The sequence below is a fragment of the Melozone crissalis genome, unplaced genomic scaffold, assembly GCF_028551555.1.
Source record: "Melozone crissalis strain CALT ecotype California unplaced genomic scaffold, PUWL_Pcris_2 ptg000009l_1, whole genome shotgun sequence".
NCBI classification, from domain to species: domain Eukaryota; kingdom Metazoa; phylum Chordata; class Aves; order Passeriformes; family Passerellidae; genus Melozone; species Melozone crissalis.
The window spans coordinates 9,870,254-9,891,368 of NW_026535787.1; the positions used below are offsets into that span (position 1 = coordinate 9,870,254).

Consider the following 21,115-nt stretch of genomic DNA (forward strand, 5'->3'; position numbering starts at 1 on the left):
AGTAGGCTTATTTTGTCTGTCTCTGCAGAGAAGGATTTTAATGGCCTTAAAGTGTGTAGCAACAGGTTGGGACAAGAACCAAAGGATAAATAATGCAGTTGAAAACAGAGTGTCATTTGAACATGCAAATGAAATTATGGGAGTTGGAATTTAACCAAAAAACCAGTGCTAACATCCTGTCTGTTGTTATGAAAAGTAATTTAGAAATATCTAATGTTCACAAATTATCAGAACTTCAGGTTTATATTTCAGCTACCAAACCAGTTTTTAAGTTACGTGAGCCCCATGCCACTGCTGAAAAAATTTATGACATTTAAAATTATGGCTGAAGCAGATCCCTGAAACGCAACAAGATAACTTTTACCTCTTTTCTGGATAATGGAATACTACCATTCTTTTTTTTCAGTTTATACTGAGACTGATTTATATTTTTCTGTGCAGTATAATTAAATGACCCATCAATAGCACTCAATTTCCATGGTGTGAAAGATGCATTAAAATTGACATAGACAGTGGGATTGTGGGATTTTCTTTGTGGCTCTGAAGTCCTCATAAAAGTCAGAAACTACTGGAAAAAATATTTCATGGAAGAAGGAACTTTCTTTAGGAACTTTCCAAAAGGGTTCTATCCATTTGTGTTAGCTTTACCCTACTGCTGGGCATCTCGGCATTATAACACAGCACCAAGATGAGTTGGTGGCACATAAAAAATGGTTATTTAAGCAGTAAGTATTTGTGAGGTTACCCTCTGTTTGCCTACCTCCTTTTTCTCTGTCTTTAAATGCTGGAAGTATTTACACTGTATTGCACAGGCCTGGCAGTGGTGAAAGATGGAGAAGGTGAAATCTCTGCCTTGCCAAAGAATCTGGGAAGTCCTTTCTTTTTCCATTATCACTTCATAAAGACATTGGACTTGGAGAATGCCTGGAGGATAGCAGTGTGTAATATGCAATCCTTTCTCTGTTCTGAAAATATTGTACTGTGTATCATTTTAAACATCCCTAGCTGTGCATCATTATAATGCACCCTGCCCTGAATAACGCATGCCTCCAACTTTAATTACTTGTTTAATTATTTTTAGTTTGTTTCAAAGCCTCCAGCAACTGCTGTTGCTTAGATGATTAGAAAATTGCTTCCAGTTGCAGAGATGTCTCTCCTGTTGTCTGTCCTGGCAGTGATCGCGGACCGGCCGCCCCCTGTCATCCGGCAGGGTCCCGTGAACCAGACCGTGGCTGTGGATGGCACTCTGGTGCTGAACTGTGTGGCCACAGGCACCTTAATGCCCACCATCCTCTGGAAAAAGGATGGCATCCTCATTTCCACCCAAGACTCTCGCATCAAGCAGCTGGAGACAGGAGCGCTGCAGATCAGATACGCCAAGGTAGCCTGAGCCGGCAAATGGGTTTTCTTGCTTTGTTTCATTTTGTGCTTTCACCTTCAGGCATTTGTGATGTAGTAAACCCTATGTTTAGAATTAATGAAAGGTTACATAAATGAACTAAAATATTTGATACTTCTTATTTTCTGATAGTATGTTCTCTATGCTTAACGCCTGCCTAGGGCACATTATTTTCATAATGAAAAATGCTCTAAAAAGGTATTAATTAAGGGAGTTATTTGGCACTTAAAACATAAAGAGGAATATATTTTAGTAAGACAAATCATTACATTATTTGGGCTTTAGCACTAATAGATTAAAATTATCTAGTTAATTCAAATGTTTGTAATGAAAACCTTTGTTTAGCATATTCAGTAATAGAATCGCGTACACAGCTTTTTCATAGGAGCTTTTAGTGTTTAAACATGCTCACTCATCAGTGTAACACAGCTTAAAATGGTTAACCTGACAAATGCCTGACTTTCTCAGGGACTTATAGTACCTGGCCAGTATTGCTTTTGGTCATGCATTGCACACTTTAAAATGTTCTAAGATGTGAAGTTGTAGCATACTAGATATTCTCTGCTATCTTTTCTGTGGTTTGAAGTGAAGTAATTTTTTTTTTTTTTTAGATTAGGCTGAATACATCAATTTACCATATTCCCTAGAGTTGCCCTGCTGCCAGTTACAAGTTAGACTGGCTTAGAGCTTGAATCTCTGAGTTTTGATCACTACCATTCAGTTCATCTGCTGAGGCTGGGACCTGAGGAGGATAACATTTCTTTTTTGGGGAAAAAAAACCACTTTTGAAATGTGATTAAGTCACATATGGACAAATAATCCAACACAGAGAACTGGATGAGGATAGCATATGGAGATTCTTTTTTGGGTCTGCTGTTGAGTGAAATTTATACTAACACAGGGAGCCTCATATGTACCCTGTGCAATATTTAAGCCTTGCTTTAAGGATGACATGTTCTCCAGTGCTCCAGTCCTGATGAATCCCTGGGCATTATTGATGTACAAGGTTGACAGTTGTTTGGGGTCTTTTCATCCGAGTTCCTTCTCAATTTAGTTGTCAGGACCTCTGCAGAGTAAGGAATAAATGCTACAGTAAACAGTCTTCAGTTTGCTCATTGCAGAATAGTTGGCATTAAATTAGAATCTGCATTTCTGATTCTTTTGTGACTGCTCAGAAATAAACACCCATTTTTGCTTTGTCAAAATCGTAACTTCTAATGGAGTTTCTGCTGCAAAGTTTTTGCAGGCTAATACCTTTATCCATATTCATGGGGGAACCTGGAGTGCTGTAATTGCTTTTCTAGCCCACTGAGTGCCTGATTGTTTCAAATATTTATACTTCTCTTCTCCCATTCAGCTGGGCGACACCGGCCGCTACACCTGCATTGCCTCAACCCCGAGTGGAGAAGCCACGTGGAGCGCCTTCATAGAGGTCCAAGGTAACTCCACTAAGAGAAAATACATGAAGGAGAAGCAGAAATTGAAATGTAGAAGTTATCTGACTCTGTCGTAAATTGCCAGTGCAGATGTGACCAGCATTTAGCTTACAGATGTTTCATGTCCATACTCAGAGTTTCTCTCTCCTTTTGTCAGAGTTTGGAGTCCCAGTGCAGCCACCAAGACCCACTGACCCAAACTTGATTCCTAGTGCTCCATCAAAGCCTGAGGTTACAGATGTCAGCAGAAACACAGTAACGTTGTCATGGCAACCCAATTTGAATTCAGGTGCAACACCAACCTCTTACATAATTGAGGCCTTCAGGTGTGTGAGTCTCGTGTGGTATTGCTGTCTCTATCTTTACATGTAATGTGTTGCTAAAGAACCACGTGCTAACCTGCTGTTGTGTGTTTTATCCTTAGCCATGCATCAGGGAGCAGCTGGCAAACTGTAGCTGAAAATGTGAAAACTGAGAGTTTTGCAGTTAAAGGGCTAAAACCTAATGCAATTTATCTCTTCCTTGTGAGAGCAGCTAATGCATATGGGCTGAGCGACCCGAGCCAAATATCTGATCCAGTGAAAACTCAAGGTAAGTTTTTGATACTGAGCATTTTGGGTGTCCACAGCAGCTGTCACAAGTTGCCTAAGCGATACCAGATGCAGGAATAATGGTAGCTTTGGACTGTCTACCTATCGTGGCCATACTATATACCACAGTAAAGTACAGTGCTTAAACTTGCATTTCTCTGTAACACAGACTCTGACAGCATGTTGCATTGCCTAAGGGAACCCTGGTGTCTCTCATCCAAAGGTAGTTACATCTTGCAGAATAGCTCTTGCTAGCAACCAAAGTAATCCCTGTGTTTTTGAGTTCCCATACAAATCCTCAAATTCCATGGAAATGTTATTACTATGTCCAGTGAATTAAGTAAGGCTTAAGACTGAGACAGGGAGAGAAACAGCATGTAATATAAGTTGCTTTCTGCTGCAATAGGAAAGAGAAAAGTTGAAAATTTGAAGGAATTTGGCATCATGAACCAGTAAAGAGGTTTTGGCAGTATGTTATAAGTGTTTCCATAGCACAACTGTTGGAAGTAAAATAGGGTAGAAAGCAGTGCTTACAGATAGCCAAATGGAAGAAAAGTTTGGGTAGAAGTGAATGAAGGAGTCACCCACTGATTCCAGCTGTGACTGAGGTCCAGCTATGGACTGAGTCCAGCTATGTAAAATTAAAACTATCTTTGTATTCACTGTAGCCAGTAAATGACACTTAGGGTGATGTGCAGGGAACAATGCATTACAGTTCTGAAGCCTGCATTTTTCCAGTAGAAAAGCTTAGATTCTTAAGAAGGGGAAAAATAGACACACTCTTTTTCAAAGAAAAAGTGATAGAGATTGTATTTTTTTGTTTGTTTTTCTGATCTTCCTACTTACTGGAGAAATTGACCCACTGGCTCATTGAGAGTGTCTGTGTTGTATGTTTGTTTCTTTGTTTGTGTAAGTAAGTACATGTTAGTTTTTGAAAGGAAGTTCTCTAAAGGAAACAAAGGGTTTTTCTTTGGTGACTTCTCATGTTTTCTGTAGTTGGTCTGAAAGCAAGTCTCTCATGTCCCCTGGGGAGTGACCAGTTTCACATTGCTGCCTTTTGGCATTATGCATTTCTCCTGATGGCTGACAATTTTAGTGGCTATGTATGGACAGCAGAGTCACAGCCCCATGGAAAATCAGGATTGAACAGGTTCCCAAGTCTGTTACCAAGGAGAGATTCAATAACCTTTTAGTGATTCCTGATTTCTGGGAATAGAGCTGCACGAGCCTGTTTTTCATGTAGTGTGGTTTCATTTCTGGAGATGAGGAGTATTGTGTCTGTCCCAAAGTAACTGATTACTGACCTGATTCTGAGAAACAGCAAATGTTCTGTTCACTCAGCTGAATTGTTTATAATGACATGGAAAAGCTGCACTGTTTTCTGGGTACCTAGTAGAGCTGAAAACCCAAGAGCTGCACAATAACTCAGTGAAAATAACAACTAACACATAGTATTTTTTCCAATTTTAAGAAATGTGTCAAATGTGTTGAGTGTCAAGTCCTTTAGAGGAGTTCTTCTCTTCTTTCAATATGATTTCATTTTTGTTTAAGTTGTTGTCTAGCTATGAAAGTTCAAAAATTTCCAGTTTGCTTTTGTCATGAGGGTGGTATAGTTTGGTCCTAACTGCTTGTTCATTCCATAAACCAAGATGAAGGTAGGTTACTGCCTTCAGTGCCTTCATCCCTTCAGCACTGCCTTCCTAGTACCTTCATCTTCACACTACACAGACATTAACAACCTTATTCCTGGGTGTTTTCACTGACAGTCCCTGTCTTGGAAGCTTGGAGCTTAAACAAGAGAGCACACACATTTTACAGCACAGATGTGCACATGGCTGTGAATAGTTTGATCCATATTGTGGATGACTCATCTCTTCTGACTAGCAGAGCTAGAACTAATTATTCCACTGGCTTTTCTGTTACATTCTGAGCAGGGTGATATCTAGGCAATGCTCCCAAACAGAAGCTTTTATCTTTAATGCTTTCAAACTTTGGGAGGAGGGAAATACTGTGATAATGGACTGTTTGCAGAACAGACTACATGGGGATGTAGCAGTGACTCAGTGGAGGATTTTTTGGTTTTGTTCTTTTGTTGTTACCAATGTTGCTTGCTAAGAATCCAGATTTGACACTCACTGACTACACATTAACTTCAGCAGTAATCACTGCAAGTACTTTTCATGAATTTCCAGTCATAGAATTTTATCCATAGTCAGCATGGTATTTGTTTAAAATGAGGCGATCAAGGAGTGAGATGTGAACCTAGAACAGAAGCTATTATGTTGCTTTCCATAGTACGTGTTTTAGGTACCCTCTTAGTGATTACCCTGTAAATTTTACACATCAGTCATTCCATTTCAGTTAAATGTACTTTCCAAGGGCTTAATATGCAAAAAATATGTGGTTTTTTCATACTGTTGCGTGTTTTGAGAGGAATTTGTCCCTTCATGCATATGAATAATCCTTCCAGCTATGGGATAGACCAAATATCAGACAATCCAGACAGCTCTCAGCTGGGCTCTGCCTCCTGTTTACAGAAGCCTCTTGCCATTAGAGAAGCTGCAGCCACATGACTAATTTATCTTTTCTCTGGTTGTTAACATTATTTTGTAGTGACACCAAGTAAGTTTGTCATGAGTTTATCTAAAGATACAGCTTCTGCTTTTGCTGTTCTTTACAGGTTTCCTGGTCTCTTGGAATTGGCAGTGGGCAATAGAATGTTTTCCCAACAGGAATGAATAAAGAGTTGCTGCTGTAGCCATTTAACAAAGCTGTCCTTGAGTGTGGTGTGTCTTTTTGTGCAGCATTACGCTCACTGTCGAAGAAAGTGCAGTGTCTTGAGTTGGTACTACCTAAATGCTGATGATTTGCTCAAGAAAATGCTTCATGTAGTTTTGTCTTACATGATTAGGAAGTACTTAGGTTCAACTTCAATTGTGATAGCATCATCAACTTTCTGACATACTAATTTTTGTTTGCCTGTACTTATTTCAACAATCATGTGTACTTGTGAGAATGGAATCTTAAATTATTGCAGATGTTCCACCAACAAGTCAAGGTGTGGATCACAAGCAGGTCCAGAGAGAGCTGGGTGACGTGGTACTGCACCTGCACAACCCCACCATCCTTTCTTCCTCCTCAATCGAAGTTCATTGGACTGTGAGTACAAACCTGTACCCTGCTGGTGCTTATACGTGTTGCTTCCACTGCAGTGGGGTCACACTTTTAGAAGCTGAGTAGTTTGTATGCTGGAAAATGTTTTTCTCTGGGATAAGTGCTATTTGTGCTCTGCTTTTTCCTTAAATTTTACCCATTTTCTCCATCTTTGTCCACATAGAGAGTGCTGTTTACAATGGGGTGAGGGTTTCAGAGTCCTCTGAAGCTAAAGGACCTCCACAGTCATATCATTTGAAACCTTTCCCCTGTTTTCAGCAGGGCATGTATCAGTCCCTTAATGAGAGAATATGGACAATTCCCTCTCTGTCAGACACACGGCATCATTCTGTTTGAAAGTGTTCTCTCCTTACTACAGACACACTGCCAAACACACCCAAATTAGATAGCCTGTTCTGAACCTCTCCTTTCCTGTGGTGCTCTGAGTACGCCTGGTGCAGGGAGAAGAGGTAAAGAAGTCAATATCTTATTGTTGTTGCCCTGACAGCAGGAAAGAAGAAGGTTGTTGGGCTTGTGGAGGTCATAGCAGAGGAACTGAGTCAGGAATGTAACTCAGCGATCAATTTGAAAATGGAATGCAGAATTAGGAAAATGTTGGGGATATAATTATATCATGTACAAAAATAAAACCGTAAGGAGTGAGCCTTGAGGTCTTTGTGGGACTTCCATCTGAACATTCCAATATATTGGCAGGGGTAGTGTGGGACAGCACAGGCTGTAGCTCCTGCCATGCCATACCAGAATATTTTGCACAGGAACAAAAGGCATTTTGACTTTGTAGAAGAGCTGTAGCCCAAAGGAGTCCTGACCTACACCCAGAGCTCCTCAATGCTGCAGTAATGTCTGCTGTGCTGCACAGTAATTACACTCTCACCTGCAGTATGGCCACCTGCAGCAGGCAATCTCCTGTTCTAAACTAATGCATCTTTGAGGTTCCTAGCAAATTTTGTTTGACCTTTACTTACAGAACAACCTTTTCCAGACAGGCAGCTTTTGTCAGTCTCTTGGGTGGCCTGTGGCTTCTCTGCAATTTCAAAAATAAGCATTACCTCAGTTTCAGCTAACACATGCATTCTTTATGTGATTATTAAAAATGAAATGTGCTGCTCTTTGGATTGAAATTGCAAGCACTCAGTTTTATTATGTATCATTGTATGAGATTTTTGAAAAGAGGAAAATCTGATGCACTTTAAAAATTTTATTGTGCTTGTTATTAGACTTCCTTATTCATCAGAAATTGAAACCAGCAGTTAAAAAGATAGTGAGTGCTCCACAAAAGATCAGTTGTATAAGGTAGCTTTCTGTTTCAGCTATAGTCAAGCATATTGGACTTGCCCTTCATTACACTCAGATCTCTTTCTCCATGCATTTAGTGTAAAATTGCCTTAGTTTGAAAAGCACTCAGGACCACTGAGCATCAGCTTGATTTGCTTTTCCAAGTCTCATCCATGTTACCATACTGAGTTTTATGTTCCCTCTTGCAACCTGGCCCTTTCCTTCTAGCAGAGGGCCTCCCACTGTGTGGGTGGACATGAGGGAACTCTTTGGAGAGCTCTGTCCTCTGACAGAGCCCAGCCACAGCCACTGTGCCAGCTGGCCACCCACTCAATTTGCTTTCCCCAAAAAGGAGCAGGCAGGAAGCAGTGCTCATTTCACGGGTTTTGGGAAGTTTCCACACCTTGGGAGAGTTGACAGGCTCTCTCTTTGATCTCCATATTCATCACCCTGAGCCATGGCACTGTAGATCTCCCTTTCCCCATGTGTACAGCCCTGCTCTCCAGATTCAGTTGGGCAGCAGTCTGACCTGTGCCAAGCTCCATGGATGCAGAGACTGTTCATTTCATGGAGCTGGGGCATGTTATACAACTTCATTATCCCCCTTTAATGCCTGCCTAAATCCAGGGAAACCAGCAGAGTTCTACCAGCATCAAAGGGATTCATGCACTTGTGAGTCAGGCCTGCAATTTGCTGTAATGCAAGGAGCCTTTATCTGCTTTGGCAGTGATGTTTTCATGAGGGATAGTCCAGGGGCCGTGCACGGAGTCATGGGCATCACCCCTGGTTCCTGCCCGTTTATGGATGTGTTCTGTGTTCTGCTCTCTTGCCAGGTGGACCAGCAATCCCAGTATATCCAAGGATATAAAATTCTGTACCGGCCTACACCAGCATCGTATGGAGAATCAGAGTGGCTGATCTTTGAAGTGAGGACTCCCACCAAAAACAGTGTTGTCATTCCCGAGCTGAAGAAAGGCGTAAACTACGAAATCAAGGCCCGCCCTTTCTTTAATGAGTTTCAGGGAGCAGATAGTGAAGTGAAATTTGCAAAGACCCTGGAAGAAGGCAAGTAGGAGCTAGACTGTCTTCATCTTTCCTTTTTGAAGTAGCAGCCTGGCCGGCTTTCCTCTGATATGTTCATTATTTGATCTTGTTTGAAGTGCATGCTGTTTGAGAGCAGCAATCTGTGGCAGAGGAGACTGATCATTATGTGAATTGTTTGGTGACACAGAAGTAAATATTCTGAGCCAGGCATGAGAGACAGAGAGAGAGGGATGTGCAAAAATCCCCTCCGACACACAATGAGAAATGCGCTTTTTTATCTTCCCTGCAGTGTGCGCGCTCCTCCCCGCTGAGTTCATGGGCTGGTCACAAGTGACTTCTGTCAGATTCAAGCACTTGCTAATCACTATCTTCAGTAGATAGCAGACACTACAGAAATCATCAAAGCAGTGTAGCTGGGGGAATGAAAACCATGGTTTTTAGAAGGCTTTTATATGTGGATCAATCAGTGAGACAAAATGGAAAGATGAATGAGGGCAACAGATAGAGTGGACTAAATTATGTATTTCCATCTCATACATGTGCTAAAAAGACAAGGTTCATAAAGCTTTTCCTTTTGTTGCTGCACAGGCATGATAAGTATGCAAGGTGGCCAGTGCCTCTGAATAGGGATTTTGGTGCTTCTGCTAGGATGTGCGACCTTTCCCTTTCTATCTTCCTCCCCCATTAGAAATGCTGTGTAGCTCCAGTTTATTTCTGCAGGTAGCTCAAAAGATGTGCATTCATCCAAAGCATCAGCTGAGCATCCACATTTTAGAAGGATTATTTCAAATTCAAAACATAAATTACTATTATAAATATGTTAATACTAACACATTATGTCCAGATTTTAGTAAATTTTGTATTACTCATTATTTTTTACACACCAGAGGAACTGAGATTTAGACTAGGGACTATATAGGATTATTTTTCATTATTTTTCAAAACTGGTGATTCTGGGTGAGCTGATTTGAGACCAGTGAGGAGCTCAGTGCCCAGAACTGTGACATGCAGGTAATGGATATTTGAGAGTACAATTTGGAGTGTTACTTTTCCTGGCATGTGCAGCAAAGCTACAGCGGAACTCAGACCCTGGTTGCTGGGTCATACATTTTCTTTCTATATTGTCAACACTATATCACTTCATCTTGTGGGCACAAACTGCCCTCAGTGAAGGGTGGGGCAGAAAATGCTGCATTTGTAGAGCCTAGAAATCATCTTCCACTTGAACAAACTCACTTGTGGGTGTGACAGACATAACCATTCAATTCTTCTTTCCGAACAAACAGCTCCCAGCGCCCCACCTCAGAGTGTTTCAGTAACCAAGAACGATGGGAACGGGACAGCAATCGTGGTCACCTGGCAGCCACCCCCTGAGGACAACCAGAACGGGATGGTGCAGGAATACAAGGTACAGCTGGCACAGCTGGGTCCCCTGGCAGGGGGAGCGTGGCCAGGTAGAGAGGGAAGGGCTGTTCGTGGGTGCTTGGCTCCATCTTCTGGTTACAACGAGAAAATGGGAGAGAAAGTCACTGCTTTGAATCCAACTCCATCTTTTTAGGGATTCTGCCTAGGTGGTGTCAGGCAATTAAAGCAGCCTCCATGAATCAAAGCAAAGGGTCGACACTCATAATTAAAACAGCTCCTGCCTTGCCTCCATTATGACTTGGGAAGAGCACACACAAGGAGAGAGGGAACCATACCTGTTTGAGAGCCACTTTGTGACCGTAAGACACTGGCCAAGGTAGTAAATATAAACAGGCTTAATGAGTTGAGAAGCTCAGGGATAATAATTAACAGTGTTAAGATCTGAGTAAATTATGCGTAACTGGGTAGTTAAAACAAATGGAAAACTTTCAAGGAAAGTATGTGCTTTATGATAATAAATCTATTCCTGCACAGAAATTGTTTTCTTTTCTTTCAAACACAGTTCTCATTATGTTATTTAATTTTTAACAAATTGAAAGCACATTAAAAATATTTATTATTTGTCATTAATTTACGAACACAGACTGTATTTGCATTTCAAATTTTTTTGGTGATAATTTACATAGCAAAGTAAATGAAGTTTATTTTTCCTAAGCAAGCTAGAGATGCTTTAAATGTAGATATCAAGTAAGCTTTATAACCATAGAAGGGCAGGAGCTTTGGTTTTAGCGCCCTGCAAATGCACATTATTGAGAAAATCTTTTAAATGGGAATGTCTTGGCTATTTTCTAGGTTTAAACACAGTGCTTTAAACCTATATTCCTAGCCATCAAAACTCATTCTGATTTTCTTTTCCTCTCAGTAAAAATGGGAAAGGGAAGAGATTTATAAGCTTCATGGTCAATTTAGAATAATAAAACCCTGTTCAGAACCTGGTCAACTGGTAAAATAAAATCTGTTTATGACTTAGTTTCATATATATAATACAATGTAATTGGAAAAAATACTTGGTGAAGTTATTTTATTTAAAGCCAGACCTTGAGAATTATTTACAACAAGAAACTGCATCAGAAGCATGTTAAGGTTGCAATGACAGAATGATAAAAGTCAGTAAATTCACATTTCTGAGTGGATATAATCCATACTCCACCTCCCAAATCCCAGGATTTTGAGGTGACAGGTTCCCAGGTGCTGGAGCAAGCACACTGTAGTGCTTTTTTAGCAGTAGATGGCACAGTGGCACGTTTTGCATCTGTATTTGTTGCATTGATGCCATTGTTTTCCTTTGTGCTTTTCACCATGGACAGAAAAACAACATAAAAAATTTCTGTAAAAATATATATGCCATTCCTACTGAAGGTGCTATATGTAATTACTGGTTTTGCCAAAAAAACTACTGAAATGCAGAACTGATGATTTTAGATTAAGAACTAATAATAAGAAAAAAATTCAAATGGAGGACTTGTGAAATTTTCTCTTTTCTCTTCCCCTTTTGTTTTTCTATCTACTCTTTTCTCTCAGAAAATAAAAAAAAAGTATGCATATGTGGGGCAGTTCATTATTTTCTCAGCAGCTCAGATCAAAGGCAAGAGTGTACCAACTTTAATTAAAGGATAAAATAAATAGGAAGAAGGATACTATCTTAATTGAAGAATTGTCAGTACCATACATAAAACCCCAGAAATTCAAATTCACAGCATAAGTAATTTTTTTTCTTCTCTAACATAAAGTTAGAAATTCTCTTGTTCTACTAATTCTCTCTTCCCTTACATGTCTGTTATAATGTGAATTCATTCTTCTTTTATAGTATTTTAAAGGTTTAATTTCACTTGCCTATTTATGTATACAGTCAAATGTAGGATGGCAAGTGCTGAACAACTTGATGTTTAACCTAGCATTCATGTTTCATGCACTTCTCCATGTACTTGAGCACCTAAAAACAAAACCTTTTTTTCCTGAATTAGTAGTTCATGACTGCAAGTACCTAATTAAATAAATGTTTCATTGTTTGCACATGCACCATTTTACAAGGTAGCAGTAATAATTTCTGTGAAATTCACTTATGTCCAAATGTAGATTTGCATATTTTGTTCCTCACTTAATTGAGTTCTTATTTATATAGGAATATTTTTGTGCCCATCCTTTAGGATTCAAGAGCAGAATGAGTAATAGTTGTACCCCTAGCACTGATTGAAACAGTCTCTCTGTAGTGTCAGAACACAAAAAGGAGATTCTCTTCATGTGCTCTGACCTGCTCTGCAGCAGCACTTACACATATCCTGTGCTGGGATTCGATTTCAAAGGAACTTAAAATGCATTTCACATCCTCACAGTGTCCCACTAGCCTTGTTGCAGTCCATGGCATCCAGAGGAGGAAAAAGGGTCTTTATATTGTCCTGAAGGTGAGATAAAATTTCCAGTGTCCAGGCAGAAAGGGCTGTACAGGAGGGGCTGTAGCAATTGTTCTAGATGTGAAAGTCTATCCCCCTCACCTGGCAGCCTCCTCAGCAGCAGGATTGCACCAGGGATTTAAAGCAGCTATCTGGGTACTTAATCTTTTAGGAGCTCCATATGTTGAAAGCAAAATCTTCCCTCCCGTGTACAATCGGCCCAGGTTCTGATGTGCTGCTGTTCTCAGCCAGGTTTGCTTCTTTACAGATAAAGTATTGAGTTTAACTAATTTAACTTTCTGAATAAATGTTCTTTGTAGAGCAGTACATTTGTGGAAAAGGCACAAAAAGGAAATAGACACAGCTTCATGACTTTTTTTAGCAGCTGTATATTAGCTGCTACTTCACCTTGAATAGCAGTTGGGAGTTCAGCCATCCTCCTAAAAGTGTTTGCCACATCAGTGGCTCAGGCCTAAAGAGATAAAGATATCTCATAATTTTATTTCTCCTTGCCATTTATTGTCACTGATGTAATATATGAAGCTGTGATTTGAAGTCACTAGATCTGTATCTTGGTCTCAACCAAAAAATGAAATCTGATATCATGCTGTTTTCTCAATTAGAAGACAGCATATCGCTCAATATTTGCCCCTTGCTGCCATATAAAAAAAAATAAAAGAAAAACCAAAACCCTTTGGATTCCAGCATGACATCAGTTCTCTTAAGATGTCATGTGATGAAAGACTTGCTTGTGCATTTGAGTGACACAAATTCCTGAAGAAGAGAATTGCAAATTCATTTAACTGAACACTCTGACTTTGTTGTTTATCTGAACAGTTCTTGGCTGTGGGGCTTCCCTTATTTCTTCTGTGCTTGTAGTTTCATTAGCACTTGTTGAACTCTAAATGAATTGTGATAAACTCATCAAATAATGGTATGGTAAAAGCAGCAACCCCTCGACGAAGGGAGGAAAAGACGCATTTGATTCTATGATATTAGAATAGAAGGTTAATTAATTACTTTATTGTATTGTTCTGTACTATATTACACTACATCTAAACTGAAATTGCACAAGCACTCAACTCCACTGAACAAAATTTTGTGACTGTTTGCTGACCAGCAGTCTGAAGGTGCTCTTGGTCTGATAGGCCAAGGAAACAAAACCCCATCACTTTGGGTAAACAATCTCCACGTTGCATTCTACTTTGGCACCACACAGGCACAGCAAATGAGATAAGAATTGGTTTTCCTTCCTCTGAGGTTCTTCACTGTGATTCTCAGAAAATATCTTTGAGAAGTTGTGCCTTGCTTTTCTCAGTGAAATGTGGCCACATAATGGTAGCAGTTGGAGCAGCTAACTGGAACAAGAAGTGTCTTTTCAGTGTTCATGGAGGGCCTAGGACAGCAATCCACAACTGCAGATGTTAGAACAGTGACGAAGTGTAAATTTCTTCACCCAGAAGGAAAGAATGCATCAACTTCCATTCTTCCTCCCCTTCAGAGTTGCATTTTGAGCACTTACCCGTGCCTTTGCTCCCTGCAGGTTTGGTGCCTTGGCAATGAGAGCCGCTACCACATCAACAAGACCGTGGACGGCACCACCTTCTCCGTGGTCATCCCCTCCCTTGTGCCCGGCATCCGGTACAGCGTGGAGGTGGCTGCCAGCACCGGGGCAGGACCCGGGGTGAAAAGTGACCCCCAGTTTATCCAGCTAGGTAAGCTTCCTGGTAATCCTGCCTCTTGGTGTGGGTGGTTTCTGTTTGTTTGCTTTCGTCTTTTATGGCACCAGAAATGCTTTGGAGACAAGTGAAATGGATAGTGTTACTTGATCTCAGGAGTAGCAGGGTTTGGCATTTCTGGTTTTAAACTTGCCTTAGAACTGCATTCTAATGGTGGGATTAAAACAACAGAAGGGTGTTCTTAAATCTCCCAGCTCAGCAGTGCTTTTTAGTTGTTGACTTTTCAAAGTGAATTTTCACCCTTAAAAACTTGTAGGGGAGCATGAATCACTAGGTGTTAGACCACTTTAGGGATGTAATTTGTCTTGCCCACATTTTATCATTATTGAAGCAAAAAAACAAGCATCCTAAAATTATGCACAATAAATATCAACTATGTCTGAAAGCTAGTAAATAACCTGAGTACAGGAAAAAAGATGTACACAAATGATGTATAAATTTGACCTTCTAATCTCATTTACACCGAACATTGCTGTCATAAATGTTGACTGGGGACATTGCTCCTGGATGTTTCTGGGAAAAAATGCATCTTTGCTATTGGTTAGCTGAAGATTATTTAAAGTAGCTTTAAGTATAGTCATATGCTGATTTATAGTATGCCTGGAGCAAAGTACCTTATCATTACAGTGTGTAATTATGAAAGCAAGCTCAGCATGTTGCTTTGGACTTAATGTCCTCTCTGTCTCTGTATCATTAGTAGATATACCTTCTTATTTCACTTGTTGTATTTAAAAATCTATAATTAAGAGCATGTGAAAACAAGACAGAGCAACTAATATGGAAAATTACTTGTACATTTCCTTAGGTATTAAAAGGAAGGCCATCTTTAGCTTACTTAAATTAGACAGGTATATGATTCCAAATTACATTGATGGAGATTTTACAATAAAATTGCACACAGCTTGTATGGTATTCCATTAATATGGAATATCATACAACTATTACAGGAAAGCCATGTAGTTATTTATTGGATTGTTCCTTTCTACAGCCAGCTACCATTCAGCTTTCTACAACCAGTCAAAATCAAGCTTATTCTATATGGCTTAGGTTTTGAAAATTCTGCATTAGTGAGGTTTATGAGGATAACCTCAAATCTTCAAAGCCCAGGACTCCATAACCACTTTTTTTTTTTCCCCTTTTGTCTGATAAGCAAATTCTAAATGAATGTGAATTTTATAATGGAACTTAATCACTTTGAGGTTTGTGAAGTGGAAAAGAAACAAATCAGACTGTCAGGGTAAGGTTTTTTCCCACTTCTAGGTTCCTGGCCTTTACTGTTACTATATTAGAAAACAAAAAGAGATCCCACACCTTGAAAGGTGTTCAGGTGTGGTGCAAGTCTGGTAGAATGCACATATTTCCCCATGGCTGGAGTTTGCTTTCACTGCTTGCCTCTAATTAAATCCTATAATTTGGTTGTTACATGGCAAAGATGTGGAGACAGGACTCTTGTGGAGATCCATGCCACAAGAAACAGAACAATGAAATATCTAGATGGTGCCGCAACCCTTTCAGCAACTGCAGGAGGCTGCTGAAAATTAGTGCATAAATTCAAGTGTTAGCACTCTTTGGTAGCACAGATCAACCTAAATCATCCAGGTAGAAGAATGGCTGCAGATTATTCAACTCTGCCCTGTGATGCAAGTTCTTCTCCAGCCCCCTCATGGAATTGGATTTCTAGTTCTTAGAAGTGCTCCCAGCGTGGGGGTGGAGCAGAGTTTTTTGGGTGGCTTTCTGAAGAAAGAAAATTAATTTGTTGATGTCATCAGTTGGCACTTTTCACCAGCAATAAATTACATTATTACAGAGAGTGGGAAGGGAGGCCAGGGAGGGGGAGGAAAGAGGTCTAAGATGCTCCTTGTAGAAGGTTAGAAACAGTCCTGACATGCTGAATGTATGTGCTCTAAGAACTGTGTGACAGCTTCCAGTTACTATATTTCTGCCCTGCTCCCAACTATTCCTTTCCTGATACCTGAATTAGTGCAATTCTTCATTAGAAAAAAATATATATAAATAGGAATTCCATGTGTGAAAACAGAATACACTGTGTGATTGTGAGGTTGACTTTTTAAATAAGAAGTTCTCATTAAATAACAACTTCTCATTAAAATCTGTCTCCTTATAATACAAAAACACGAGAGCGGGCCGTGGCTGGGTCTCCTCTTTGAGCCTGTGTGGGATGCTCCCAGGTTGGTGACTCAGGGACACGCCTGGGCAGAGCCTCAGCAGGGTGTGTGACAGGAGGAAGTGTCACCTTTCCAGGGCAGCCTTCCAGGCGGAGAGGGGAGGACAGGAGGAGTTGGATTCCCCGGGAGCTGGGGCGTGCAGCGCGGTCCCACGCACCAGCTGAGCTGTGATAAATGACCTTGTGCACACGCTTAACCTGTTACAAAGACAGGTACAAATTGTAATCTCCAAGCTCTTTCATTTTCCACGTCCCTGCTGACATGAAGCAGCTCACTGAGCTGTGCTACCCCAGACTTCCCGTGCCACCAGGGACAAGGCAACGAAATAACTTGCTTGTTATTCATAAAATCGTGAGATCCAATGAAAAATTATGTGTCTCCTTAAAACACCTTGCATGAAGCTTCTGAATTTTCCTCTGGGCTTTTGAATTTTCCTCTTGGCTCCTCTTTTACTGCTTTCCATGGAATTCCAAGGACTGAAAACAAATATTTGTTTGTTTGTTTGTTTTAAAAGAAAAGATATTTTACATAAAGAAAGACTGCAAAAGTTTTGGTGTTAAGGAAAAAATAAATCCATGAGACCAAGCCACAGCTCACTATATTATGCCTGTAACAATGTGCTGTGGAGAAACAAAATCACAGAATTTCAATGGAACCTTTTATTTCCTTCTTAAAACACCTTGCATGAAGCTTCTGAATTTGCGTCTTGGTTTTTGAATGAGCTTTTAGTGCTTTCTGTGGAATTCCAAGGACTTACAAAAATGTTTGTTTATTCTTTAAAAAGAAAAGATATTTTACATAAAGAAAGACTGCAAAAGTTTTGGTGTTAAGGAAAAAAAAGAATCCATGAGACCTAGCCACAGCTCACTATGTTATGCCAGTAACAATGTGCTGTGGAGAAACAAAATCACAGAATTTTGATAGAACCTTTTATTTCCTTGTCACAACATGTAACTTAAAGACATTGTTTACAAAAATGCTCTGTACAGAAGGATGAGAATTAGCAAAAAATGTTTTGCTGATCTGTAGCATAGCTTATGTGGAGTGATGGGACACTGCCTGTGGTAGCTTGGCAGCATTACCTGTGCTTGTTGACAGGTAAGGAGTATAACATTGGAACATGTGATGTATTTGTTTCTGGTACCAGCTCTGAGAAGCCTCACAACTGCAGTTAATGTTACTCTTAAACACATAATTTGTGTGAATATATGGTGTGCAGTTATTTATTAAGAACTGTCTGCACAATTACTGTAAATATTGGATGTATTATTCAAACAGAGGATGTCTCAAGTGTACAAAACACAAGAAAGTCTCATTGAATCTTTATTATTCTAACTGCTTGTTATGGTTTAGGCCTGGCAAAGCCAGAGCCCCCATAAATATACCTTTTACCTGATATCTGCTGTGAGATGTGGCCAGGAAATAAGCAAAGCAGGCTCCAACTTAAACATAAAGAGAAGTTTATTAACTAAACTACACACACAATTACTAAACTACACACACAATTACTAAAATACACACACAAAGGAAAAAAAAACACAAGGAGAATGAAAACTACACAGAAACACTTCCTTATCCTCCTCCCACCAAATTCCCAAGCACATTTACATTTCCAAAAATTATCCACACTCGGTCTGGCACCACCCTTTAGAAAAATTCAAATCTTCAGCTTATAAGGGACAGACGGAGTCCTTCCTTGTACCACGGACTTCTTGTCACAATCAGCAATCCGCCCGGTATCTTGCTATCTCGTGACATCTCCTTTCCATGCCAAGGTGCTCTCACCACCAGGCATGGGATGGGGCAGGGGCCTGCCTTCAGGGCCTTTTAAGAATGCCTCGTCTCGTTCCAAGCAGAGCACAGTCTCATCCCTGGGACCTTTGTCCCCCCCCATCTCTTCTATACCCCCTGGGGCCGAGGGGTCTCAAAACCAAACTCTCTTGACGCCGAGCCTCCGCTTCCCCCTGCAATACAGCCTCTGCATCACCAGGAAACAGTCCATGGAAATACAACAAAAAAGAGTCCAGCAAAAACTGCCACTCCATCTTCCTCCATTCCTTCAACATCTCTCTTCTCCCTTTGCCAGACCCCACTTACTGGCCCGGTTTCTTCCTGCATCTTCAACTCCTATCCCTTTCCCGGGAAAGGCAATGTTCTGCAAAGCCTTCACTCTCCACAAGGGTTAAAAGCTCTCCCAGGCGGCCGGACTGCCCGCTGCACCCCCATCTCCAAAAGGGGGGAGGGGGGATAAACAGGTCGCTCAAGGGTCCGCCACCCTTCCTCCGAACCCGGGCCTACCGTAGATGGGCCACGTGGCTTTCCCCTCCCCCAGCCCAGCCAGCAACTGGGCCGGGGGAGAGACTTCTTCACGCCGGAAATCCCAAGAGACCTCCGAAGGCCAAGAGCCCTGCTTTTAACCCCTTGGGTTCGTAGTCTCAAGAGGCGGATCCACCTCCATTGGTCAAACTAGGTGCTCATCTTAAAATCCAACCACCCATTGGTAACCACAGCAAAACAACATATCCCAGATGTCCCATTTCCGGTCAAACCACGACACTGCTACATTTAGGAGATGTGATTTTTGAACTAGCTAGCATGCCTTCAGGTTATTATTCTGTCAGCCCTAAAGGTACTTGGAGTGTGACAGTTGTGAGGGGCTTTTTGTTGATATTTTTGTTTGTGGCCTGCAAACAACTTAAGAAAGTAATCTTTTTTTATACTCCTCACAGCAAACCCTTTCAAATCAGTTTGGTGCTGTCACCTCAGGCTGTATGTTGCAAGACTGAAGTGTATAATTGATATTTTATCAGTTTGGGAAACATAAATCTAGAAAGGGGACAAAATAGCATATTCTTACCTTGGTAATATTTCATCAAATAATTTTCATATTGCATCATGAACATGCATTTGAGATAACACTCAAACAATATGTTACAGGTTTCAGGTGTTTTGCAAGTTTTTAATTGCCAGAATTAACAATGTCACCACCATTTATATATTCCTACTCAGTGTTTGTACATTTTGTATACTGAATGAGGCATACATATGGAAAACTACCATTCCATAGGTTATACGTGCACAAGGCAAAGTTAAGTTACTTGCACAACTTTGAACCTGGAATTTCCTGTCTTTTTTGAATCTTTGGCATTCCAGTAATAAATGAATATTAATCTTTTATTTATCATTTAGCAACTTAAATCTTAGTTTTCACATTATTATTATTTATATCAATATTTAACACTAGAGGATTAGAGGTTCCAGTTCTTCTCTACGTAAATTCTAATTAGTTTCCATTGAAGTTTGAAACTTGGAGCTTCAAGGCATTCAAATCAAGCAGCTTGTGAGCAATAGCCACAGCAACATTATCTGTGATTAAAAAGCAAGCTCTTATCTTGGGCTAGAAGAAAGGATGAGTCACTGTGATAATATGCTGGTTTCAGGGAGCTGTGGGAGCAGCCTGCTCCAACAACTCTGAGGCATTTCCAAGTCCATTAAATGCTGGGGCTGCTGCCCTGGCAGTGGGATGCACTTTACCATAGAATGTTTATGTTCCCTTATTGTTTTGGCACAACTCCCTGAAGAGTGCAAGCAGGAACAGGAATGTTCATTATGAACCATTTATATATCAGTCAAAGTTCCAGAAATTTCCTTGGATTAAGAAAAAACAGGGATTTTTTTTTTTGGTTCAAGAGTTTTTTCCAAGACTGATCATTCAGGATCTCACAGGGCTGTTAAACAGAGGGAAGATGCCCTTCTCAAAGAAAGGCTTCCAAGATAATGTTCCTGTAAGAGTTTAGTGGTGAGGAGGTCACTAAATTTCATTCTCTTTATATTTAGCTAATTTTGAATTACAAGAGGAGTAGGATGTAGTCAAATGTGACCTCTTGGAAGCCCTTCCATCTCCTCTTAGGCTGTTTATTTGACTGTATGTGAACATAGATGCATTTTTCTCTTTCCCATATGCATAGGTATATACCAGCTTATGTAGTGGCTCTAACAGTCCACCCATATTCAATGTGCCAGATGCCTAATTTCTTAAAAGAAAGTTAATTATTATGCTGCTCTTATGCTTGCAAGTAAAATAATGGCATAAAATTATGGCCAATTTAAAATTAAGATAATAAACAAAGATTCCTCAGGATTTCATAATATTCAGACACATGTTGACTGAGCAAACTGTTTGTATGTAAAAGTGCTGTGTTTCTGTATGATTGAATTGTTGACATGTTTAGAAAACATTCTTACTTGGTTTTTGAGCTTGTGATTATTTTTTTCTCCTGGATTTATTGTTTTAAAATACCTATTTTAAGAATGAGATGAAAAAATATGTATCACTCTTATTTATTCAGGACCAGAGGCTCTCCATAAATGTTTTATTCTATTCCATTAAGTTGTATAAAGGACTGTAGCTGTTTAAAACCACAGAAATTACTCATTTTGAAAAGGAGACTGACGGT

General features: G+C 40.1%; 1 protein-coding gene across 4 annotated transcripts in view; it reads left to right on the plus strand.

Annotated features, from left to right (window-relative positions):
• ROBO1 (roundabout guidance receptor 1) overlaps nucleotides 1–21,115 on the plus strand; it is a 680,236-nt gene that overhangs the window by 619,408 nt on the left and 39,713 nt on the right. For all 4 annotated transcript variants that reach the window (XM_054270279.1, XM_054270278.1, XM_054270280.1 and 1 more), the window contains 8 exons: nucleotides 1,176–1,381; nucleotides 2,757–2,838; nucleotides 2,993–3,161; nucleotides 3,260–3,426; nucleotides 6,463–6,584; nucleotides 8,708–8,939; nucleotides 10,205–10,326; nucleotides 14,277–14,448. In XM_054270279.1, coding sequence (XP_054126254.1) covers nucleotides 1,176–1,381; nucleotides 2,757–2,838; nucleotides 2,993–3,161; nucleotides 3,260–3,426; nucleotides 6,463–6,584; nucleotides 8,708–8,939; nucleotides 10,205–10,326; nucleotides 14,277–14,448 — 1,272 coding nt within the window. The remainder of the gene's footprint in view (nucleotides 1–1,175; nucleotides 1,382–2,756; nucleotides 2,839–2,992; nucleotides 3,162–3,259; nucleotides 3,427–6,462; nucleotides 6,585–8,707; nucleotides 8,940–10,204; nucleotides 10,327–14,276; nucleotides 14,449–21,115) is intronic.